Below are 26,806 nucleotides of genomic sequence, written 5' to 3' on the forward strand. Positions count from 1 at the left end.
CTGGGTTGTGCAAATGTTATCATCAGATACCCATTTCCACATAATTCATTTTTGCAATAGAGCAGTCTTTTAAAGCCCAAACCCCAAAACATAAACCCATATAAATGAGTGATAAGTTTTAAGTCATAAGTAAAGAACTAATTTTTAGGATAATCAAAAGATGATTTTTTTAACCTGAAAAAAGTTCTGATGAACCAGCTTGTCATTCATTTTGTTCATTCACTCTGCAAACATTTTTTGAGCCCTGACCATGTGTAAGGCCCCTGTGTTAGACATTGAATCCTACGCTAGCTTTCATGATTGACTCACAATAGTAATTCAGTCCTTTTGACAGCTACTCACTGATTGAATGCATGCAGTTTACAAAAGAATTCCTGCTGCCCTAACTCTTGTACTTATCTCCAGTTGGTTGGAGCCTCCATCTAACCATCTCTGACATTTCAGAGTGAGAGAAGAGGTTGCCAGGAGATGGGAATGCAGGTGTTGGCTAAAACTGTGACTGCAATGAGTCAGAAGTTTAAAAATCTCATCTGAACTCATGCTCAAATAATTAGTCCCAACCAGATGGAAAAGCTTCAAAAATAAGACCCAGGAGATGGTCCTGAGTTTTGGGAAGGTCTCTTAGTTAACATTAGTCCCTTATATGGGGAAAAAAAAACCAATCCATAATTGCATTTTATTTTGTAAATCTCTGGTCTTGGTATTTCCAGATGTGAAAACAAATATTTAAGAGTCACTAATACTTGGAAAGTGATTTGTCTAACTGGCACAAGCTGTGTACATGATCCACAATGGTGCTAAAATGGAAAGCGTGGAATAAAGAGAATGTGTGTCTGAGGAGGCTGATGGGCTTTTAAGGATTTAGACACAGCTCACCAAACAAGTCCTTTGATTCTGAGGAAAGCATTCGATTTCTCTATCAGTGAGACATATCAATGATTACTTTTGTCCTTTGCTTGGAGAAGGGTTTGGGCTATTCCCCCAGCCAGCAGACAATCCATTCTGTCATTTACATAGCAAGACTCTCTCTTTATAGATGAAGGTTTTAAGGGTTTTACTTTTCATAATAAAGCACTACTTAGAACATTCTTGCTGAAAGTCACTGTATTAGGGTTGATTTATTGGTCACAATTAAGAACAGATATCCCAGGGTAAGGGTCTAGATGGGATGTGATCTATATCAATTAGCCATTAGGCATTTGTTAAGCACCTACTATGTGCCGGGTCTTAGGGGCTAGAGAGAGGGGCAGTACAAAGGCAAAAGCAAAATAGCCCTTGACTTCAAAGTGCTTACATTTCAGCTGGGAGAGAGAACATGTATATTCCTATTAAATATATAGAGTGAGGAGGTTACGGAATCCAGCTATTTGGAGGAACTTGGAAATTAAACTCATCTCATAATACCGTCTGGTAACTGAGTTACTCAAAATAGATGAACTACCTACAATAGGATGTTAAACATGGGACCTACAATGCTCTCCAGCACACCTGAACCACATTAAAATGTAATTGGGGAAATTGTAACAAAATAAATTAAAATACAACAGAACATAAATAATATTAATATGTGACTTCCTAAGTCGGTATGTGACTGGCAGGGAATCTTCCATATGGATCCTTGGCCCCTATTTCTATTTGAATTTGACACCACTGAGGTTCAGTAGCATAAGATGACTTTTTGGAAGTTGTACTTACTCATTTACTAGTAAGAAGGTTTGCCCCAGAATAAGATAATGAATGGATCTGAATGGATATGGCCATAAATATGAATCTTCCACGAATGATGGATATAGCTTCTAGTTCTATAAACTCAAATGCCAAAATGAGCTCCCTAGGAACATTCAGTCTGATAGTAAAGTAAGCAAAGAGGTAAATTTAATTGTGAAATAATGATCTTGAGAAGCAAAAAAATAATTAGACAGATTTTTTTTTTTTAAGTTTAATGCTCAACTTGGTTGGTTGGTGCCAGTCTGTCTGAAAGGGGAAAAAAAAGGAAGAAAAGAAAAAAAAGATACACAGAACAAGCCAGCAAAATCTGAAGCACTCAATATACCTAGCCTTGAGTCCTTAAGGTAGAGAAATATTTGTCCCTTTGTCTCTCAGTGCATTACTCCTGGCCAAATATGGGTGGTCCACTGTCCAGCACTGTAACTACTAACTAAGGGATGAACATGGAAATTTTTGGACAGCGGTCAGCTTTATAATATAAATCACAAACAGATGTTTGGCCATGCTAAACTCTGAACAAACTAACAAATCATCATCTCCATTCTTAATCTCAATTTGTCAAGGATGGCCATAGCCCGTCCTCCCCCCACCCCCTTTTCTGTTTTCCCTTTTTAAAGGTAACATTGAAATAATCCATCAGGACAGTTAACATGGGCCACAACTATCCCTTTTTCTTGAATCACTATGATGGATGAGACTATGATGAAATCATTATGCAAGAATCTGACCACACAAATTTCAAAGAAGCTAATGGAAGTCCTGGCAAAATCCACCTATGGCAGTTTAGGCCAAATATGCCTTCTTTCTTAAGCATAAGAATAAAAACAAAAGCTAGGTAGTATGAAGGAGGAGAAACTACAACCACTGGCTGCCCTCTGGGAAGAACCATCAATACCTTCACTTCAACTAAGCCATTTCCGTTTTTCAGCTGCCACTCTCTGCCTGATGCGATGGAGAAGGGTCATTTCATTAGAAACCACTTCAACCAATAAGCTGTTTGGAAGGAAATTGGCTCTTTGGAATTTTTCAGCAGTATAATTAGGTTTTGTCCCCTAAGGAGTGACTCCTCAATGAACACTTCACTGCTCAGGCCTCCCTAAAGAGAGATACTTCAAGCATCTCAGAACTACTAGAGTGTTTTTTTTTTTTAATGAATAAGTCAAGGAATAAGTATCTGGCTATTTATGAAGAATAATCAATTCAAATGCTATGTGTAGGTGTAGATTTGGGGGGATGGACCTTTGCCTGACATAAAAGATTCATTTACTACTTCTTGTTGTTGGAAAAGTACAGGCTTATACTTCTGCTCTTAACTAACTTATCCTATGATCAATAAAATTTTAAACACACATACATAAACATACATACACACAGAAAAATCAAGCAACATCAGAAGCTTTTCCTGGTTGATCTTTTCCCTCCAGCTATGCGATGGCTACCTCCTCAAAATTTCTGTTAGCATTTTTGGAAGCAACTCTTTTTTTTTTTGCACTTATTGCTCAATTTTGATTATAATTATAACCAAAGGGTCAAGCTTAAATATTTGTATAAGACTCTTCTTATTGATAGAAAGAATACTCACCAAAAATGACCCTTTACCCAAGCAGGGAGAGTTGAGTAATCATTCCCTCTACCAAAGAAAGAGAGTCCTATGCAAGTCCTTAGGTTTGAGGCCTTGATAACATTTGGTTATATTTATATTTGCATTTTATAACTGCTATGCTGTAAACTATAATAGGCTAAGGACTTCCTAATTTTATCTTTGTATCCCTAGCCCATCACAATGAATTGGGTATAGTGTCTGATTAATAAATGCTGAATTGAATTTTCTGGTCAAGCAAGGTGGAATCCTTGCTGCCCTAAAATATTCAGTGAATAAGTTGGAAAATAAGTATCTGGCTATTTATGAAGAACAACTAATGTAAATTGTGCTTCTTGGGGCATCACATGTAAAATGAAAGCCATGAGCTAGTGGTTTCCATGATCAAAAGGTTCATGGTTTTCTCTTTATTTATGTGCCTACAGACCTAGAAGGGTTAAGAGATGTAACCATTACTAGTGTGTTTAATTGGTCTCCTCTAATACTAGGCTAGCCTTTCCCACAAAATGGCAATGGGCTCCAGTGGCACTGCTCCACAAGATATAAACCAAGACATAATTTTATCATGGGATAGCACAACATAAGATAATACAAATAGATGGTGATAAAGAAGATTTATATTTAATGTAAGACCCCATAATATACCAGACAAATTCCTTCATTCTTTTCATTATTCTCACAACAGACAGGCAAAGAGTAGATAAGACTCTGGCCCTCCCTACTTTCATAGACCTTATAAATACAAAATAATATGGATGAACAAATTGATATGTAAATAAAATGAAACATTATCATTATTGTTTGTCCTTCATACTCAGAGGATCAATAACATCATGATGTTGGATATTGGTAAGGTCTTGACTTGTCCTTGGATTGGATTTAAATGAGTCATAGCTATATAAAGTCAGCTTCATGCTCATTTCCACAGTCAACAAAGTCCAGTGGCAGGACAAAAGTTAAGATGACTGGTGATGGTCCAGGATGCAGACATCTTTGATGTCTAACACCTCTCACCATGTCTGACCTTTCACCAAACTCTGACCTGTGGCTTTAAGAAGCTGTAGCATGGGCATTGGCCACAGCCTGATAAAACTCTCTCATCAGACAGGCTAAACCAGCTTGAAGATAACCAACAAACTTCAAACTCACTGGTGATTTAGGGGGATTTCTATCCCAAGCAAATGAAGACTTTTCTTAGCAGAATAGGCTAATTAAAGCAATTTGTTCCAATAGTCATGAAGGTGGCAGAACCAGGCACTGTGGAGCACTCAGAGCTTGGTCACACATTGAAGGGGTCATTGTCATTCATTGCATCCCTGGACCATTATTATACAGTAAAGAATGATAGATATGAGGAATCTGAGAAACCTTGGAACATTTGTATGAGATGATGCAGAATAAAATAAATATAACAATATACACAGATATGATCATTTTACTGACAAGTTTGTTAAAAGGAAGCACAACCCTATAATAACCAATCTTAGACCTAGGGTAAATATAATATAATATGCTTCCTTCTTTTCAGCAGAAAAATGGGGGACTAACTGCAGGACATTGACATATATTATCAGATAGTCACTGAATCAGTTGTTTTGTTGAACTGTTTTGTCTTTGTTTTTGTTTTGTCTTAGCAAATATTTATTAAGCATCTACTTTGTTCTAATCACTGTGCTAAGAGTTAGGTATTTAAAAACAATTCCTGCTTTCATATATCAAGAAATCTAGTGGGAGAAGTACCATGTAAGTAATTATGTACAAACTGGATATATGCATGATAAGTTGGGAAATAATTAAGAGAAGGCATTGATATTCAAGGGGACTGGAAAAGGCTTCCTGAAGAAGGTGGGATTTCAGGTAGTACTTGAAAGAGGCTAGAGAATCTAGGAAGTAGAGAGGAGAGGGAGAGTTCCAGGCATAAAGGGCAGCCACTAAAAATATGGAGTCATGGGATAGAGGAATGGAAAAGAAGCCATTGTAACTAGATTGAGGAACATGTTGAGAAGAGTTAGATTTAAGACTAGAAATGTAGGAAAGGTCTAGATTATGAAGGTCTTATAATATCAAATAAAAGATTTTATCTTTGATTCTGAGGTTCTTTAGAAGCATTAGAGTTTATCAAAGAGAGAGATGACCTGGTCAAACCTTTTCTTTAGGAAGACTAATTTAACATGAGTGAGAACAGACTTGAGACAAGGGGACCAACCATAAGACTATAGCAATAGCCCAGGAGTGAGGTGATGAGGGCATGAACCAGAGGTGGTAGCAGTTATCAGAGAAGAGAAAAGGTTAATTTATATAAAAATTGTTATGAATTTTGAATCAAAAGGTCTGGGCAACAGATTGAATATGGGGGAGAGAGGAAGGATCTGTGATGACACCTAGGTTGCAATCTTGGGTAATGGGAAGAGGTTGTTGGTATCCTTCACAGTAACAGGAAAGTTAGGAAGAGGGGAAGACTTGAGATGGAAAAATGAGTGCCTTTGAACTTTGGACAAGTTGAGTGTAAGATATCTGTAGAACTTTCAGTTTGGCATTTTCAATAGGCAGTAAGAGATATCAGTCTTGATATTAGGAGAAGAGGTCAGGCTGGACAATTAGATCTAAGAATCATCAGCATAAATGAATCCATGGGAGCTGATGAGATCATCAAGCAAAATTACATACAGAGGAGAAAGGAAAGACAGGATAGCTTTAAGGAACACTCACCATTAGCTGGCACGAGCTGGATGGAGATCCAGCAAAGAAGATTGTGAAGGATGATCTAACATATAGGAAGATAACCACAATATAGTAGTGTCACAAAAACCTAAAGTATTAAGAAATGAGTGCCCTCAGTGTGAAGACAGGATTAATTCTCCCCTGATCTATTTTTAGCTAAAGAAATCAAGAACTTAAAAGTACTCCTACTTGATACTAAGTAAGAGAGTTCACAAGTCATTTACTAGAGTAAGCTCACACTTACAAAGGTCACTGCCCCCTCCCCACCTTGGGCAGTGCTAGGCAAATTAAAAGACTGCTATTGGTTCCCGTAAAGTGGGGGAGTGACCGGAAGTAACACCAAGAAAACTGCCTTAAAAGCCCAACTCAAGGATTCAGTCACTCACTCTGCATTGGTGAGCTGGACTGGAGGAGGAGACTTTCTCCCTGGATCCTACATGGGCTTGCTGGGTAAGTAGCTGGCCTTCCTTTCCTGGCTTTTGGAGAAATTGGTTCCGGAGATTCCTGCCTTGGCTTTGAAGGAGGCTATGTTGGTGGAACCCTGACTGAAGTCAACACCCACTGGGACTTCTGGTTTAAGATTGCTGAGAAATCCATGTGGAGGCAGAGTCTTGGGGAAGCCTTGCTGGGGATGAGTCTGGCTTCTCAGGAGAAGGGTTGGTAGAATTATTAGAATATGTTTCTTTATCTACGTTTTTCCACTTTCACTCTTTCCATCTCTTTTGTAAATAAAGCTGCTAAAAGTCATTTTGACTTAAGCTATAATATTTTTAAATCATTGACCACAATATTACTTTAGAACTTTCCTATTAGCATAAAAACCTAAATTTAAACTCTTACATCAGTCTTCAAATTATAGTAACATAAAAACAAAGGACATCAGTAAAGCTTTTGTTTTTAATAGTATGGAGGGATGTGATGGCACATTATGTGTTTTAGGGGAAAGAGAGTAGTCCATTTTGACCATGGAAAAGAGAAACGTATAGTAGAATAAAACTGAGAAAGCTGAAAGAATATGGTACCAGATGATGTTAAGCAGTAAGGTAGTACAATATATACAGCACAGACCTGGAGTCAGGAAGACTCAAGTTCAAGTCTGGCCTCAGACACTAGCTTTGTCACTTTGGGCAAGTCACATAATCCTATTTATCTTATTTCTTCATCTATAAAATAAGAAGAAAAGGAAATGACAAACTGCTCCAATATCTTTGCCAAGAAAATCCTAATGAAGAGTCAGACACAACTGAAACTATGGAATAGCCAAATGATGAAAATGTACACCAAACAAAGGAGACCTAACATTATTCAGTAGACAATAAGAATCTACTGATATTTTTTCCTAGATCTATGCATATGAAAAACTATTCTTGAAATAATATGAAAGTCAGAGGATATAGATCAGAAGCAGGAAGGCTTGTTGAAATGTTATCTTAATATTGGAGCAGTGCTGATAAAAGATCTGATCTAGAGCAGGGTGGGTAGAGAAAATACAGATGCAAAGGTTATTGTGGAAATGGAGCTGATAGATTTTATAACTGACTGAAGCTGAGAGATTACACGGGGAGTTGATGACACTAAAATAAATGAAATTCCAAAAGAAGAGTTAGTAAAGGAAGAAGAATGAAGATGAACCAGACAGGAACTTTCATATTAAGGGATTAGGAAGAGAATGAGGATATAGCAAAGGAAATTGAGGACTCCTCAGAGGAAGAAGAACTTGAGAGTATGGTGTTTCTGATTCTTGGGAAGAAAAGCACAGAAAGTTATGGTATTTAAGTAGTTTCATAAAGCTGTTGGTAGAATTAGGTGGTACAGTAGATACAGCGCAGGACCCAAAGTCAGGAAGAATCATGTTTCTCAGTTTAATCTGGCCTCATACATTTAATAGCTGTGTGACCATGGACAAGTCATTTAACCCTGTTTGTCTCAGTTTCCTTCTGTAAAATGAGCTGGAGAAGGAAATGGCAAACCAATCCAGTATCTTTGCCAAGATAACCCCAAATGAGATCATGAAGAGTTGGACAAGACTGAAACAAATAAACAACAATATCACTAAAAGCTATAATACTACATTCTTTTTGCGACACAGAATTTCCTTTAAGTATGGAATCTGCCAAGCTAATTAGGTCCATTGTTGATGGGCTATGGGAGTTTTACCCTTCTCCAGCCATAAAAGGAGGTAAAAGGAAATGCAAGTAAGCCCTGTAAGGTTTCCCCTCTCCCAAGCTATCAATAGCCATGGGCAATGCAGCCTTTCTCCAGCCAGGTCTTCAAATAACATGGGATTCTATTTGCTCCAATCAACTCTCAGTAAAGCAACATTTGTTCTCCAGTCAGCAAAACTCACAGCAAATTAGATGAAAAGTCTATCTTTATCTTTGACTCTTTATCCTTTTCAAGCCACTGAGGGCAATAAAAGACAAACCAGGTAAGCTTCTGAAAGACTTTATCTATAATCTCAGGTTGGAGATTATATAAAAGGCCATGGACCCAACCAGCACTTTTCTCAGGAAAAAAAAAAATCTGTTTTCTTCCAATAAGTTCCCAGAATCCTCAGAGCCTGTTTGTTTGGCTTCATCAAACTCTCAAAGCATCTGGTTTTAGCTTCTAATTCTTCTCTTCCTTGCTTCTCTCCAACTGGAGGGGGCTACCTCCACCACTGACATCTACCTTCAGGGGTCCAATGTGTTTTCCTTATCTCTTCTTTTCACTGATCCCCTTTAATGCCTTAGACCAAGACATCCTCCTGAGTAAGGACACCACTCAGTAACTCAACCCAGGTTGATAAACTTGCATCAAAACCCACTGTTCTTTCTAGCATAACAATATGCACTTTTCTCATAGTCCTCAAACAGTTCAGTGATGTGTAGTTTCTTAGCTGTAGCCTTCAAAACCCTGAAAACTGTAACCTGAAAATAAATTGGACAACAATGCTATGTGGCCATTCCCCACCTTCAGTCAGTACTTGGGTCTCTGAACTGCTTTCTCAGGTCTTCTGTCTACATTTCTTTGTTTCTCCCCAATTCGATTCTCAGAACTGTCTCAAATTGCTTTTCCCATGCAAACATCCTTTTGTATTTCCCTTTAGGCAAATATGAACACTTGCTTATATGTAAAAGGGGCAGTATCTTGTGGAAAAAATGAGCAGAAATTGCAAAGAGACAAATTTAAGTATGATGGCAGAAAGAACTGCCCAGAAGTAGAATGAATTCTTTAGGAGATGGTAGATTCTCCCTTGGTAAAGGTCTTCAAGTTGAAGTTGAATGACTTCCTTTGGTAAGTTACTTAACCTTTATTTGTTTTAGTTTTCTCAGCTGTAAAATGGTGATGATAATAATATCTAAATCCCAAGGTGGTTGTAAGGATTAAATGAGATAGTATTTGTAAAGTGCTTTGTAAAACTTAAAGTGTCATATAAATGCTAGCTCTTATTATTTTGTTATAATGATGATAATAATAGATAACATCTATATTGTGCCTACTATGGCTAGGCAAGTGCTAAGTGCTTTGTGAATATTAACTCATTTGATCCTTACAATAACTGTATGATAGCTGCTATCATTTTCCCCATTTTACAGTTGAGGAAATGGAAACAAACAGAGGTTGAGTGACTTGCTCTGGGTCATACAAGTAATGTCAAAGATCTGATTTTAATGCAGTTCTTCCTGACTCTAAATCTCCTGTTTCATTTACTGTACCACCTAGATTCTTCAAGAGGGAATTCCTTTGGAATATTAGTTAAGGAAAAATTTTTTGAATTATTCAACTCAATAACATTTTTATTAAGCATCTCTCACCTCTAAACTAACCACCACCTACTAACTCAAGCCTTGATTGACTTCACCTCCCTCAAACCTAACCCCTCTGATGGGAGTGCTTCCCAATGCCTTCCTTTATAGACACATAAACTAGACTGCTCACTCTATCTTGTGTCCATTGTCCTGTCTGGTTTTAGCTTCACAAAACAAGATATCTGTAGGAGTCTGGCACTCTCTTCCTTTCTTGCCTCTTACTGTGTGTTGTCTCCCTTTTTAGTTGTAAGCTCCGTGAAGGCAGGAGCTGTCATTTTTATTAATTGTATCCCCAGTGGCTGGCACATAGTAGGTTCTTAATAAATGTTTATTAGATTGGACTGAATTAGATTAACCTACTAACAGCAAGGTACAATGATGATTATTAGGGATACAACATTTTAAATCTTTCACTATCCCTAATACTAAAATTGTATTATCCCCAAGTCCAAAAGTGTCACTATTTATTTCAACTTATTTAATCCCTTTAGGTTCAAGGGATCTTAACCTAGAGCCTGGGAAAGTTTGTTAAAAAACACATTTTGACAACTGTATTAGAATATAATTATATTACAATGAAATTTGATGCTTTTTTATTTTATATTTTTAAAAATTTTCTTTTGAAAAGGACTCCATTGGCTTCACAGATTTCAAAGGAGAACATTACATTAAAATAATTTCTGATCCCTCCCTTTCTTTAGGGAATTTCAAGGAATCAAATTTTGCAGTTTTTTTCTTTCCCCCAAACCCCAAGGATTAGGTAAGAGTCTAGTCTTTTAAGATTCGTTATTTGATTTGAGCAAGCTGTTTTTCAGGTGTTTTATCAGTTTTTAATTAGTAATTTCAACTCCAAGGATATATAATAATTGTAAGGTGGAGGAAGGGGTTAGTTTTATAAAAGATTGGACTGGATTATATTTAAAATGTGGTCACCAGGAATTTAATTTATTCCAAAGAGATTTATTTACAATTTATTTACAAAATATAGAAAGAGCAAAGAAATTCAGAGAGATGTTAGGGTAAGATATCTAGCCTAAGCACTAAGTAATTTACTCCCAGCCCCTGGATCAACTCAGGCTCAACTAAGGAGTTAGTCCTTAGCTGGCTTTGGCAAAACCGAGGACCTGGGGATACAGGGAACCTCTCTCCACAGGATAGGTCTCTCCAGAAAATCCAATATGAAAGGAGTCAGACTTTCACTCACCACATCTTGGGTCCAGTCAGCAAATTCTCCACCAGCCTCCACTCCAAAGAAAGAAAGAAAACTGTCAGTAGAACTCCACTCAGGAAGTTATCACTCCCTTTTAAAGACACTTTCTCTTACATCACTTCCTGTGCCTTCACCTAATTCTACATCTGCCAATCACATTTGAAGTCCTACTTTAGGACTGCCCAGGAGGCAGTCAGTTGATTCTGATTCATCACCTACTATCGCACACGTGGGTCACAGACCTCCCCCAATCAGGTGTGAATGGGGTGTTTATAACTTTGGTGATTAAATCTAAAAATGGGCAGATCTTCCCACTGAACTTTAAGTGGAGTGTTTACACTTTTGATGATTACATCTAAAAATAGGCAGGGGTTACAATTTAATCTTCACAATCAAAGGAGAATTAAATTTAATCGTCACAATTAAAAAGTCCTGGGAATCAGTAGGACCAGATTTGAGTCATTTATTCCACTAATTTCTTATGTGATCCCTCTAACTTTTCGTTTAGTCACCTAGAAAATTGAATTAGATAACATCTAAGATCCTTACCACTTCCTGTCTCTAGGCCTAGTTCTCTAACCATTGAGTCACCTATCTGTTCCCTAAAGTTCATAAGTGTTTAAGGCAGAATACAAACTCAGATATGCTTCACTTCACATCCAACATTCCATCTACCATACCACACTAAATGAAGGGTTTGGGGGATGGTAATGTCAACTAACAAAATATTTGTTCGGTTCTCTTATTAAGGGAGAAGAAAAGGCCGGAGTCAGTCTGCTCAGGCACATGCTACTTTCATCCAAAGACCACCCATTTCAAGTTTGTCTGGGCCAGCATTGGAAAGTCATCCATCCTTGTTCCAGACTTCCACATCTGTCCACGAAATAGCCCAGAGGCTTTCCAGCAGTCAACTCTCTTTGCACAACTCCACCACATCACTGCACTCCCAGCCTCGTCCTATTTCTACGACCGGCCATCTCAATGTCCGAGAGAGAGCTGAGGCTCTAATCCGATCCAGCCTCGGCTCATCCACCAGCTCTACTCTCAGTTTCTTGTTTGGCAAGAGAAGTTTTTCCAGTGCGTTGGTCATTTCTGGTCTCTCAGCTGCAGATGGAGGAAATACCAGTGACACCCTGTCTTCAAGCAGTGTCAACATTGCAATGGGCCCCTCTGCTAGGGCCATGAGCCAAACTACAAGGGTAAGATGGCTCTGTGTTAGTATGAGCAATTTAGTTATTTGGCTACTTGTCTACATTGTCTTAACATTTGATGCTTAATGACTCCCATCAATCTACATCTAGAATTCCATCATCTTCACCATAGGGTTCCCAGAGTGATAAATGACAAAGTAATTAGACATGTAATGGCTTGGCAGTTCTGTGAATCCAAAAGGATCTAGAGTACATATGCTATAAATAATAATGCCCCTGTATCATTTGATATTGCCAAATACAGCAAAACTAAGTAGAAACACTGTCATTAGTAGAAAACCTTCAGATGGGAGAAACAATGTGTTCTTCACTCATCCATTCAGGAGGCAACATTTTCTATCAATCTATTTGGCCGAGTTTCTTCAGATCATCTCAATATGAAATGGAGGAAAGAAAAAAAAAGAACATGGAGGTTTGATCTGTACATTGTCCATTATTAGCCACTGTTTTTTTTAAATATATATATTTTTTAATCAGAAAACATTTTTGATATTTTAGATAGAAAAAACTATCATTCTTTAACATCAATCAGATTTCCACAGAAAAGTCTAAGAATCATATCTAAATGAATGATGTTCTATTTTTTGGAATAACTTAACATGTAGGAACAATTGTGGCAAATTAATCTCAGCCAAAAAAATCAACAAAAAGCTCTCATTGTTTTGGCAACATATTTGCCAAAACTGGCAAGTTGCATGTCCCTTGATATTTAAAAACAATCCTGCTTTATCAAGATGAAATCAACACTTCCTCAGCACTTCCAGCCCCTGAGGATCTTCTATCCTTCCATGTGACTGGAAAGGGTAGAGGGTAGACATGGGAGAATTCCTCTCAGATTTTCCATTTCCATCTATTTAAAAGAGGGTACCCAGAAAATTTACCTCATCATTTTCCAGAGTTTTCCTGAACCTCATGATTACCAGAAATTCATCATTTCACAAGATGAAATCAGTTCTAAAACTCTCACTTTCTCAAATTGTTTCCCAAATGGCCTACAGTATTACATCATGCCAATTAACTGCCTTCTACTCTTTCCTCTCAACCTTCAGCTTATCTCTATGAGATTGTAAGCTTATCTAAGGGAAAGTCTTATGCCTCTTACACGTAAAACTGTGTCTCTCAGGTACTTAAAATTTATTGATTAAATGCTTAATATTTTAAAATAAAGCATACCTTCACTGTCCAAAAGTCACACGATAATAACAAGATAATTGTCACCATACAGGCAATAAAGCTGCTGCTTATCAATTCACAGAGAAGATAGACAATTATTGCACTGATTCGAAAGAATAAATGAAAAAACGATGCCACCGGGTCTCTTTTCATGTTTCTCTTGATCTTTGTGTTTGAATATCAAAATTTCCACTTAGTTCTGGTCTTTTCTTTACAAATACTTGGAAATCTTTTATTTTGTTGAATGCCCGTACTTTCCCCTGGAAGTATATAGCCAGTTTTGATGGATAGGTGATCCTAGGTTGAAGACCCAATTCTCTTGCCTTTCTGAAAATCACGTTCCAGGCTTTGTGATCCTTTAGTGTGGAAGCTGCCAGGTCTTGTGTGATCCTGATTGGTGCTCCTTGATATCTGAATTGTCTCTTTTTGGTTTCTTGTAGAATTTTCTCCTTACTTTGGAAGGTCTGGAATTTGGCAATTACATTCTTGGGAGTTTTCTTTTGAGGATTTAGTACAGAGGGTGTTCTATAAACTCTTTCAATGTTTATTTTTCCCCTTTGTTCAAGGACACCAGGGCAGTTTTCTTGGATGATTTCTTGTAGTATGATGCCAAGATTTCTGCTTTTTTCTGGATTTTCAGGTAAACCAATGATTCTCAAATTATCTCTCCGTGATCTATTTTCCTGATCTGTCATCTTCTCAGTGAGATATTTTATGTTTTCTTCTATTTTGTCAGTCTTTTGACTTTGCTTTATTAATTCTTGCTGTTAATTCTGGTCTTTAAAGACTGGTTTTCCTTTTCAGTTTGGTCTGTCCTGCTTTTCGTGGCTTCCAGCTGTTTCACCAATTGGGAGTTCTTGTCTTTTAAACTGTTATTTTCTCTTTGAATTATTTCCCACTTTTCTTGCAAGAAGGCTTCCATCTTTTTGATAAGCTCCTATTTAAATTCTTCAAGAGCTTGTGGACAATTTCCATTTTGGGGGGATGGTTTTGGGTTTATTTGAATTTCCTCTGTAGCCTGGGTTTTTCCTCTGTAAAAAATTTCCAGGGTTAATCCCTTCTTCCTGTTTTTCTTAGAGGGAGGTTGTTGCTACTATCCACAATTTGCCATCACTGTGGAGGTTTTTCCTTTCCTTTTTAGTCAGAAATCTGAGTGAGATGGGCAGGCTCTCTGTGTATGGAGTTAAGGAGCTAGGATTTTGCCTGAGGCAAGCTCTCGAATCTCTGTAGGTTCTGTTGTTTGCTGCCCTTCCCTGTGCTATCTTCCCACGAGCACCCACGGTCAGCGCTCTTCAGCCTGCTAGGGTTTCAGGTGTAGCTGCTCTCAGGGGTAGGTCTTTGGTGGTCTTAGTCAGCTCCCAAGGACCTAGAGGTGCCCCTTACTCACTCTATAGGTGCCCTTCACTCACTGATCCTGGCGTGTGCTGGCTCTGACTCTGGCTCCATAGGTGGATTGGGGGAGGGTAGATCAGCTCGTGTTTTGATGGGAGATTTTTTACCCCCTTATTGTGTGGAAATGCCCAAATCCCATGTACCGTCAATCCTGCGCCCTACTGTAGAGTCCCTTCATTCTTATGAATTTGTTTTTTTTGGACTTTTGTGGTAGTCTATGTCGGTGGGTGCTGAGGAGAGGAAGAATCTTGCGTCTAGACTGCAGCCATTTTTACCTGGAAGTCTTCTACTTGCCTACCTGATTTTCAACTTCTTTGGCCTCCTGACTGACTCATCATCACTGGCATCGAACAGTGAAACATCTTCGGTGTCATCATTACTATCCTGACGCAACATGGCCGCTTCTGCCAGGCCAGCCGCCACTGTTTTAAGATGGTGAAATAGATGCAATTTTTTTCCCCTGAGTTTTTTCCTGAGTTTTCCCCCTAGGGTTTTCCCTAGGCTTTTTCTGATTTTTTTTTTTGGACACTACTTTTAAGTAGTAAAATGGTGGAAATTTCTGTCAGTCTAGAACCCCAAGTAGATGACATTACAATAATATATAAGCTGCACTACTTTCAAAGAACTCAGAACTCCAGCTATTCTCTTTAATGTTATTTGTGCTCTAGAAAAGTGTTGGTTGCAGTAGCAAATAGAATCTTAGAAGTTAGAAGTTTCCCATGCTCCATTTTATCTTTTGAAAGGCAACATGGAATAAAGGATAGAAAATTGACCTCAAAGTCAGGAAGACCTTGTTTCAAGTTCTATCTCTGTGTGTATAATTCTGGTCAAGTCAAATCACTGAATTAGGCAATTCTTTAAGATTATAAATTACATTGGAACTCAAAATTTAAAAAAAATGAATGTCAAAAATTGTTTTTACATGTAATTGGGGAAAAAATCAAGAAAAAAAAAGGTATTGAGAAGTTGCTGAATTCTTTGAGAGGAGTTTCCTTTACTGATAAAATCACAAGTCCAGTCCCTATCCTTATTTTAATCTTTATACCATCTGTACCTTCATCTTTATTGCTGATTTAGAAAAGTCACTTAAAGGGAGGCTCAAAGACAAATGACCTTGAATTACAAATTGTCATTCTTGAGAGGGAATCACCCACAAAGAGGATTATTCCTATCATAGAATGGATGCCTATGAATGACTTGGGAAGAGATGTTTAAAGCTGTGCTTGTAAAGAAACTATTCCCAGGCTTAAAATAAATTCATTAGCTTTTGTTTTTATATTGCCTTCATTCCTCAGTGTATCCTTCCTCTTTATATTCCCAGAGAGGTAATGCTTTATAGCAAAGAATAAAGAAGGAAAAAAGAAAACCGGTTCAGCAAAACTAGCCATCAGGTTTAAAATATCTGATGCTACATACAATATTCCATTACCAAAGTCCTCCACCTCTACAAAGAAGCAGAGTATTCCTGCTTTTCATTTCTTTTGTCTTTCACAACAAGTAAAAAGCAAGAAAAGTACCACTTTTGTCATTTATCATCTTCCCCTTCTTCCTCTTCTCCACCATGTAGAAGTATCATTTGGTCAATCACAGCCAAAACTAATATGCTTCGATTAAGATGTGTCAAAATATCATAAGTATCATCATTTATGATATTTGAGAAGGATGTAAAACGGGGCATAAATATAAACAAAGGAAATCTGGAAATATAAATGATCTTGTTTCCAAAAGTTGTGTTATTCTAATACATTGATGCCCACATTATATGAGAAATGCATCTATATGTTGCAAGGTTTCTTGCTAAAAGTAGAGTTCAAAATAGGCCATCATGAACTAATTTTCTGTTCTAAGACTGTTGATTAATCTATTCTAGTTTAGAATAGGAATCACTGTCTCATCACATGATTTTCTAGGCCACCCTGGACCATTCATGTGATGATACACAGAACCTATTCACAGGGATGCATGACAAAATTAGTGACGTTTACTAAAATATTTACCTTCTTTTTTGTTTTGAAAACAGTTCTCTGAGCCTTGTGAAATGACTTATGCCACAGAGCAGGGTCGGCTTCGAGATCAACATCTTCCTCAAGCAATGGCAGAGAGCCTTAGCGTGATCTGTCGCAGAGCCAGCCAGGAGGATATGGGTCTGGATGACACAGCTTCTCAGCAAAGTCTATCAGAAGAGTAATCCAGTCCCAGTGACTGCAGAAGACAAGATGTCACTTGTCCTGTCACCTGCAATTGGCTGGAGTATAATGCCAATTTTTAAAAATCTTTATCTTTGGAAGTAAAGATCCAGGAAATTTTCAACAAAAAGGAGCCTATATGATGGCCCATATAAGGGCTTTAATGTGAACCAATGAGAGCTTCCTTAAAACACAGTGCGACTCTATCTCAGGTTCTCAGAAGCTTTTCACTTGATGACTAAAACCTATGTGCTATCTCTCCTTTTCCCATTCACCTGCCCCAAATTCCCTGCTACCAGCGCTGCCGATGTAGAATTCCGGGAGGGCTCAAGCAATTCTATTTCAAAATTGGAATAACAAGCAAAAGCCATTTAAGTATCATAACATGAACAGAAACAGTGTACACAGACTACTGTTTTCAGCCATTACTAAAAGAAGCTAATTGCATGTTAAATAATTGGCAATTTTATACATAATGCATTACCACGAAAAATTCTGAATAGTAGCATTTGCCATATATGATAGGCTGTTGCAATATGCTCAATGAAATTGAAGTTTTTAAGAACTTCATTTCTTTATTGCATTTATGCAGGTGGTATTAAGTTCACAATAGGGACATATTTCAGGAGATGCTATAGTGCATGCAGCTATGTTTGAAGTATTTTGTAAAAGTTAGAATACATATTGATACAAGATGAATTAAGAAATCCAATTGAAAAACAAAACAAAACCTGTGCATGGAAAGCCATTCTGGATCACTTCATGTTACTAACTTGGAGTCAGAAGTATTTCCAGAAAAAGGCTGTGTGTTCCTGTTTAGTTTGCAGGAATGCATACCTGTTTCTGAAGCCAAGAAATCCTTAATGTATCACAGAACACGTCTACACCTTTGTTTTTGTAATTAAAATATTTATGACGATTGATGTGTTCAGGTGTTTTCATTTGGCTAGAATTGTGCTCTATTATAGGAAGGAGGAAAGGGGAGGAGGTTTTCTTTTGCTTAGAGAATGGATTTTGAACAAGCTCTTTCTGAACCATATTTGAGTTCAGCCATAAGCAAGCTCAGCTCATTCATTCAAGACATGTATGGCAGAAGCCTGAGTCCATGCTAGCAACAAGAAGGGGATCAAGAAGGTAACCCAATAAGAATGCAGCCAATAATACAATAGAAACCCTGTGAGGTAGGTACTATTATTACCCCCATTTTACAGATGACATGAAGTTGAGTCAAGTAGCAGTTAAGTGACTGGCACAGGGTCACATAGCTAGGTGGAATTTGAATTCAGTTCTTTTTTTTTTTCCAAAGTCTAGCACACTATCCACTGTGAAAACATAGTTGTCTCTTTTTGTCTTTTATAAAGTCAATAGTTTGTAGCACTCAACATAGAAACAATTGCATATCAAAGAAAAATAAACATCTTTTTTCTCACCATAAAAAAGAAGAGGGCTTGGGTGAGAAAGGGTAGTTTTTAACAGCTCCCATTGTGTTATCCTCATTCTTGATTACCCATTCTAATTTTGTCAATGTCCTAAGTAAAGTGGGGTGCACAAACTCAACATAATATTTTAAGGAGTGGTCTGACCAGGGTGAAGTACAATGGAACTTTGCATTCTTCTGTTCTGGTCATTATGCTTCAATTAATATAGCCTAAGTTTGCAGCAATTTTATCTGTTTATTCTCTCCCTCTCCCTCTCCTCGTCAGCATGGGAGCTTTGATCTCTTTCTAGCCTGGGTTTGCAAACTTTAACATGGTCTTCCCCTTTTTGGAGTCCTGCAGCACCTTTTTCCTTCAAAGTTCCTGAAAAAAATCACAGAGCAGTTTGGAATTCACAGCTGGAAGTTCTTTTCTTATCCTGGGATGTAATTTGCCCAGAACAGGTGACAAGAATTCTCTTATAGCACCAATTTACTTTCTTCTTCAGTGAAGAAATTCTGAGTAGGAAGAAACTAAAATAATTTATATGCTCTTCATCCTAGCTCTGCCTAGCAGAATGAATAATGTTTTCTGTTAGCTTCTGAATTTGGAAACTTTGCTCTAATGCTATATGACCCAAATGCCAACTTATACGATGTGAATGCAGCTTCTATATTAAAAAAAAAAAAAAGATCTCTTCACTCCATCAAGCAAATGGGAAAATAAGGTCAAGACCTGCAGGGCCATTAATGGCTGACTACACAGCTGCAGTTTTTTAAATGGTTTATAAATAGAAAACAAAAAAAATTAAGTAGAAAGTAAAATTTTCCTCAATAAATTAGGAGGCAAACAAATACAGGAAAAAAGTCAAATGAAGAATCAGATGAGCTCTTTATGGAAGTATCTTCACCAGCATTAAAGACAGGTCTGTTCATACAAGTCTTCTGTCTCTGAAACTATCTTTTTTTATCATAATATCAATATTCTATTTTTATTTCCTCAATTTTTTCCAGTGAGGGAGAGAAAATAAATGCTTGTTAATTGAAAAATAAAATAAAGTTTAAAGCCATTAAAAAACACCATAACTGGGGAAGGGTGGGGGGGAGAGACAGGCTTATGAGTTTATCACTCAGTTGTGACTGCACCATTCCTTGGAAGGTTTTTAATTCTGTTTTAGTTTTCAGATTTGGATTCTTGCACAATCATCAAGTATAGGACGAGGAAGGGCAGGCCCCACTGGAAAGACCAGTGTTATTTGTATTGATTGGGGAGAACGCCCACAGACCAACTAGCCTTACAGTGGTATATAAGATGCCTTCTCCCTTAGGGAGGCAGGCACATTCCTGCCCCTGGGAAGAAACAAGCACATTCCGACTCCCTAGAGGTGAAGTGCCTACAGTGTGTTGCCCAGACCCCAAATAAAGACCTTGTCTACACACTAACGAGAAGGTCTGAGGGAGAGTTCTTTCAAGAAATGCACTGATCAACAACACAGCCAGCATCATATACACACACACTTAGCACAATTTTCACCTGGGAAAGTCTGAGTCTCTAAAGTTTGTACTTGAGTACTTTGTAGACAGTTTGTACAGTGAATCCAGAAATCTGGTATTATTAATGCTTCCAATCTAGACAATTCTGGTCAAAAAGGGGAGGGGGGGGACAACTGTTATTGCCCGAGTTACCAGAGACCTTTCCAGGTTAGATTTCTTGGCCAGCCCCAACAGTACATTCTCACTTTTAATATGCCCATTCACAATTCATGAGGTTAATAACTTGGCCTTCAGCCAGTTAGCTGGCTCATCTGAGGGTGTTCAATACAAAATAATGCATTATTAGCCCCATTTAAAGGACATTTCCAGGGCTGACATTTCTGTGCCAGAGCTATCCCAATGTTCTGCCAGCAGAACGTTGAATAATTATTTTCAGTACTTGGAGGCTGGAGAAAATTGCTTCTCCTTGAAAGTTAATATAAAAACTGTGGGACTTAGTTTCATATAAACTGTGTAGCTAATCTGGTATTATTGGATTTAAACTCTTTGCTATGTGTCTGAACCAGCCATGTCTGGAAAGTTGTTTACTAAAATCATTAGATCCCCAAACTTCTATTTGGCCCATAAAATAGTCATTCCGCATGCCTGTTTATATCACTAGCACCCTCCTCCTGTCACCCTAACTTTTAACTCCTGCTAATCATCCACAGTAAGACTTAGGGAACACCAACCCCTGGCTGCAGGGGACACATGGAGTCATCCACTCATAGAAACCGATTTATAATCCAAAGCAAAAGCAAAAAGGGGAGGAAGGTGGACACACTCAATACTTTATCCCCCTTTCCTCCCCTGCCCACTAAACACTTAAAAAAACAAGCTTCATTCAAATAGTAAGATGCCTGTACATGTGAATCAAAGAAGCTAGTATCTTTTTTCCTTAAACTCTTACCTTCTGATATTAAGAAGTCATACTAAATATCAGTTCCAAGACAGAAGAGAAATAATGGCTAGGCAACTGGGGTTAGGTTACTTTCCTAGTCACACAGTAAGGAATGTTTGAGGCCAGTTTTGAACCCAAGATTTCCCATTTCCCAGCCTGGCTCTCTATTTACTGAGCCACCTACCTGCCTCAAAGCTGGTATTTTTATAACCTGAAACAGTATCATTTGCGGTTTAACAGTTGTGTGATTTTATACTGCAAAATTAAAAATTCACATCATAAAGTATAGGAAAGGTCATTTTTTTAATGTTTAAAAATTTTCTGAACTTTGCTAAAGAAATCCTAGCCAAAAACAAAACAAACAAACAAACAATGTAGTTTTTTTTTTTATCATGCTTAGGATTATCCCTTTTTTAGTCCTTAGTTTTTAGGGCTGGGCTACATGGCACTCCTGTGTAATAAATGCCAGAGCTTTTAAATGAAACTTGACTAAGGATTCCCTTCTGCAGAGTGAATGATCAAAGGCATTACATTATATAAACTACATGTTTCTGCAGGGAAAAAAAAAAGTTTGTCATCTTCCTAACCATTCTACTCTTAAAACAAAGTTCAAAGGAAAAGGGGGGGGGGAGCACAATTAAAAAATGTTGCCCAGGAAAATGCTATGTGGCTTGGAGTATGAACTGGTTTATGAAAAGGAAGGTCAAAAGCATATGAAGGGAACTCTCAGGAAATTCTCTGAAATCAGTTCCACTCAAGTCCCACCAGTCCCACCCAAACCCATTTTTTCTGGATAAACTCTTTCTCAAACCAAATGGTGTGTTACAAACCCACATTTGAGTTTTCTTTTCAATGAATTCTATATCTGATGAATGGCTGTAATTTCTGTGTTGTTCCCACCCCACCTGCTAAATGCCATCTAACTGATCTGGAGGCACATTTATTTAATTTTTTTAATTTATTTTTTTGCTTCCAAGGAAGAGAACCTTAATAAGGAAAGCAAATTCTTTAATAAACCTTTTTTTTTAAATCAAAAGTTCAAGGAGAACCTTTTAACATTTGCTAGAATTTTCTGTATCTAGGTACTTGTCCTCACAAAACAAGCTACTTTACCTAATTTGAAGAAAAGATAGTCACAGTCCATCCTCCACCTCCTCACCCAGTTAACTGATAAAGACAACTGGCTGAAAAAAAAAACATTAAGTATAGTACTCAGTGAATTGGTTTCTCTCTCTCTCTCTCTCTCTCTCTCTCTCTCTCTCTCTCTCTCTCTCTCTCTCTCTCTCTCTCTCTCTCTCTCTCCAGTTTTCTGAGTAAAGGGAGGCACACTGGCCATCTCAAGATCCTAAATGGGACTATAACAACTCTGAGGATTGTTTACAACTATACCATTGTAGGGAGGCCATCTTAACAGCCATGAGAGAGTGTGCAGACAATACAGAGAAGTGGACAGAATTTGAAAGCATTAAGCAACATAAGGAAGAGACACCCTCCAGATTCATGGACAGAATAATTGAGTTGGGGGGGGGGTGATACCTGGATTTTGACCTTTCTAAAGAAAATAGCATAGGACAAATTAGAAGGCACTTTGTCAATAACTCTTGCAAAGTGATTAGGGATTATTTTAGAATACATTGCCAATGATGGCAGGAAATGGACCTTGAAGAATTGTGAAAAAACGGCTTTATATGTTTCAAAGGGAAACAAAGAAAAGGAGGAAGAGACTAATGATTTCATAGAGAAAACTGAGAAACGATTTACATATTTAACAGATAGGATTGTTAAACTGGAACTTAAGTCAGCTGTTCCTGTGCAGATAGAAACTAAATTTAGCCCACCTCCTTCCATTCCTCAGTATCCCCTCTCAAAAGAGGCAATTGAGGGTATTACCCCAGTAATAAACTCTTTAATTGACCAGAGAATAATAATTGTAAATCTGAATGCATTTCGCCCTTCCTGCCCATTAAAAAACCAAAAATAGGGCCCGATGGCAAGCACCTCTATAGAATCGTACAGGATTTGAGGGCTGTGAACAATCACATTATAAAGAGACACTTTATAGTTTCCAAAATACATATACGATTATTTCTTCTATTCCTAGCACAGCTACATACTCGACAGTAGTGGACTTGTGCTCAGCATTTTTTTCCATACCCATACATGAGAACTCCAGGCATATCTTTGCTTTCACCTGGAAGAGCTCTAAATTTACATGGAGTCGCCTTCCACAAGACTTCGTGGAAAGCCCAAGTTTATTTGCAGAAAATTTGAGCCAAGACACAGATAATATAACCTTTAAAAGCAGTAAATTAATCAAATATGTAGATGATCTACTCTTGGCTTCAACAGAAACAGAAGCGTGTCAGGAAGATAGTAAGCACCTTCTTTTGAAACTACACAAAAGAGGGCATAAAATCTTGAAGAATAAAGTTCAGTTGTGTCTCCCTAAAGTAGAATATTTGGGGTTCATCCTGACTGCGGGTGCCTGCTCTATTTCTCCCAAATGAATTGAAAATATTCACAGTTTATGTGCTCCTACCACTAAGAAACAGTTGAGAGCAATTTTAGGAGCAACAGGTTTTTGTAGACAATGGATTCCTTGCTATGGGGAAATTACTAAACCCCTTATAGCACTAACAAGGGATTCAGTCCTTGAACCAATTAAATTAGAGCCAGAACACCTGTCAGCTCTATTAGATATAAAAGAGGCTATCCTGTCTGTCCCTGCTCTAGTTATCCCAGATTACAACAAGCCATTTTCTTTGTATGTACATGAACAAAGAGGGGTAGCTTCAGGTGTTTTAACTTATACTTTGGGAACTTCTCAGTGCCCAATTGCTTATTATTCTGTCCAACTGGACCCAGTAGCATCAGGAGCACCACGATGTCTTAGAGGAGTAGCTGCTACAGCCTTACTAGTCACAAAAACTGTTGATCTAGTATTGGAATGCCCATTAACAATTATGTGCCTACATGAGGTAGAAGCATTGTTGCTAAGGCATAGAACACAGGCATTCTCAGATCACCGAATTACAAGGTATGAAATAACATTGTTAAACAGCGAAAACATCACCTTGAAAGGCTGTACAACTCTTAACCCTGCCACCTTGCTTCCAGATTTACCAACTTCAGGAGAACCATTGCACAGTTGTGAAACACTAGTGTCCATGGCAGAAAAGCCTCGAGATAATCTCTTGGACACTCCTGTAGACAATCCATATCTGGTCTTATTTACTGATGGTTCCTCTTTTATGAGGGATGGCATATGCTACACTGGAGCTGCTGTAGTCACAGAATTTGCCACTGAGTGGCCAGCTTCACTGACCTTTAATATTAGCGCTCAAGGGGCAGAACTCATAGCTCTAAAACATGCCTGTTTAATTGCCAAGGATTAAAGGGCAACAATTTATACGGATTCTAGATATGCTTTTGGCATTTGTCATTCAGTTAGGATGCTATGGCTCCAGAGAGGATTTTTAACCTTAGCTGGAAAATCTATAGCTAATGTAGAAATAATTAATGAAGTTCTTTCTGCTCTCCACCTGCCTGAAGCCCTAGCTGTAGTTCATTGCTCTGCCCTTACAGGTGGCACTGACACTGTCTCTAGGGGAAATGATCAAGCAGATGCTGCTGCAAAGCTAGCAGCCACAGAAGGGCCTGAATTAGTTTTAACATTAACAACCACTGATGATGACTTAAATTCATCTCTTTCTTATAATGAAAAGGAAGTGGAAAAATGGAAGCAAAAATTCAAAGCAAAACAGATTAATGGAGTATGGGTATTATCAGAAGGAAAACCCCTGCTCCCTAGAAGTTTCTATCACTAAATTTGCCACCCAATTCATAAAAATGGTCACTTTGGTACTCAGGGCATCGTGGACTCTGTTAAGTGAGTATGGATAGCCCCTAGTATAACTACTATAGACTCTAAAGTGTGTACAGCCTGCTCTACCTGTCAAGCATGCATTTCGTAGCAAAGCCTTTGGTGGGCATCCTCTGGCTTACACACCTTTTGAGCACCTACAAATAGATTCCATAACGATGCCAAAGGCTGGGCAATATAAATTTTGTCTGGTCATAGTAGACCAAATGACCAGATGGCCAGAAGCATTTCCTACAGCCCGAGACGCAGCGGCTTTTATTGCTAAGGTGCTTTTTAAAGAGATTATTCCTCACTTTGACCTGCCAGCACATATTGATTCAGATAGAGGAAATAATTTTACTGATTCCTTCCTAAATCAGATATATTCTTGCTTGGGGATAACTCCCAAATTTCATGTACCATATCATCCCCAGAGCTCAGGCCAAGGTGAAAGAATGAATAAATAACTTAAAACTATGAATGGAAAATTATGCACTGAGACATTTAAAATGGCCTGAAATTCTCCCTCTGGCCCTATTTTATCTTTGAAGCAGGCCTAGAGATCAACACATCTCACTATTTGAGATTATTTTTGGACATCCACCTATATAGGCTAAGCCTTTATTCCCTGCATATACATCACTATTAGGGGGAGATAGTACTATTGTTTCCTATATACAGGAATTACAGTACAAACTGTGTGAACTCCATGAATCCAGAGCTGCCGTACAAGCTATAAGACTAGACTTTTCACTTCAGGATCTGAACCCAGGAGACAAGGTGTATATTAAGAATTTCTAGTTCCGGGTAATCATGGCTGCAATCTAGATGCCACACACTTCCTCTCCTCGGCACCGAACGAAATAGACTACATCAAAGGAGCATAAAAATCACCTTTGGCGGAACAGGACTCCCCAGTATCCCACAGAGGTGAAGGTAGGTGGGGCTTGAACATTTACACACTATAATAAGAAGGAGGAAAAGCTTGCACAGAAAAGTGAACTGAGCCGCCCTTCCCCCACCCCACCTCCCCCACCAAACCAGAGTGAGCTACCTGAGCACTCACCGGGACAGCGAGTGAGTGGGGAACGTCTCTGTCTGGGAGGGGGGCACTCCAGGGTCCTTGGGATCTGGGGACTGCCAAGAAAAAACGTCTCAGGGCGGTTTCACTGGAGAACCCAGTGCTGATTACGGGGGTCAGCTGAGCTGTACTTGGGGCGGCTGCGCTGAACATCTCCGCGGAGCTAAACACCAGGGGTGGACCACACGCTGATTATCTGGGTGGAGCTGAACACCTGGGCAGTGTGGCTGTGATCAGGGACCCAGCACTCTAAGAAACCTCGTAGGCTGGGAAGAACTAGTCTGAAGCAACCTAAATTCACAGAAAAACCGCCCATATAACCCAGACCCCAAACCAAAAAGGAAAGGGGAATAAAACCATCAAAGGGATGGCGCACATGGCCCAAAATCAAGCCTCCAGGAAGAAAGGGAAAAAAGTGACTATTGAAAACTTTTATGGTGGAAGTACTCAAGGAAAAGAGGAGAATGAGGAGGAAATCCAAAAAAAAAAATCTGAACATGCCTCCCAAAATGGAAACTATCAACAAGCTCTGGAAGATCTCAAACTAGAACTTATCCAAAAGATGGAAACCTGGAAAGAAAAATGGGAGAAAGAGATCAGCAGTCTGACAGATAAGACTGCTCAATTGGAAAAAGAACTCGAAGCATCCAATAGAAGGGCAGACAAAGCTGAAAAGCAAAACCAGTCCCTAACGACGAGAATCAAGCAACTCGAAGAAAGCAAGATGATAAAACAGCAAGAATCAATAAAGCAAACCCAAAAAATTAATGAATTAGAAGAAAACATAAAATATCTCACTGAGAAGGTCACAGATCTCGAAAACAGAGGGAGAAGAGAAAACCTCCGAATTATCGGTCTCCCAGAAAAACCAGAGATAAGCAATAAACTCGATATTATTCTACAGGAGATTATAAAAGAAAATTGCCCCCATGTTCTGGAGCAAGGGGGCAAAATAGAATTAGAAAGGATTCATAGAACACCTTCTATACTAAATCCCCAAAAG

At 38.3% G+C, this 26,806-nt stretch overlaps 1 protein-coding gene across 2 annotated transcripts in view; it reads left to right on the forward strand.

Moving 5' to 3' along the window:
• Positions 1-17,931, forward strand: part of PCNX2 (pecanex 2) — a 409,779-nt gene extending 391,848 nt beyond the window's left edge. For both annotated transcript variants that reach the window (XM_007481607.2, XM_007481606.2), the window contains exons 33-34: positions 11,801-12,249; positions 16,847-17,931. In XM_007481607.2, the coding sequence (XP_007481669.1) occupies positions 11,801-12,249; positions 16,847-17,014 (617 nt within the window). In that variant the 3' untranslated portion in view covers positions 17,015-17,931. The remainder of the gene's footprint in view (positions 1-11,800; positions 12,250-16,846) is intronic.
• Positions 17,932-26,806: the final 8,875 nt, after the last annotated feature.

Source organism: Monodelphis domestica, chromosome 2, assembly GCF_027887165.1.
Source record: "Monodelphis domestica isolate mMonDom1 chromosome 2, mMonDom1.pri, whole genome shotgun sequence".
In the NCBI taxonomy this organism is placed as follows: domain Eukaryota; kingdom Metazoa; phylum Chordata; class Mammalia; order Didelphimorphia; family Didelphidae; genus Monodelphis; species Monodelphis domestica.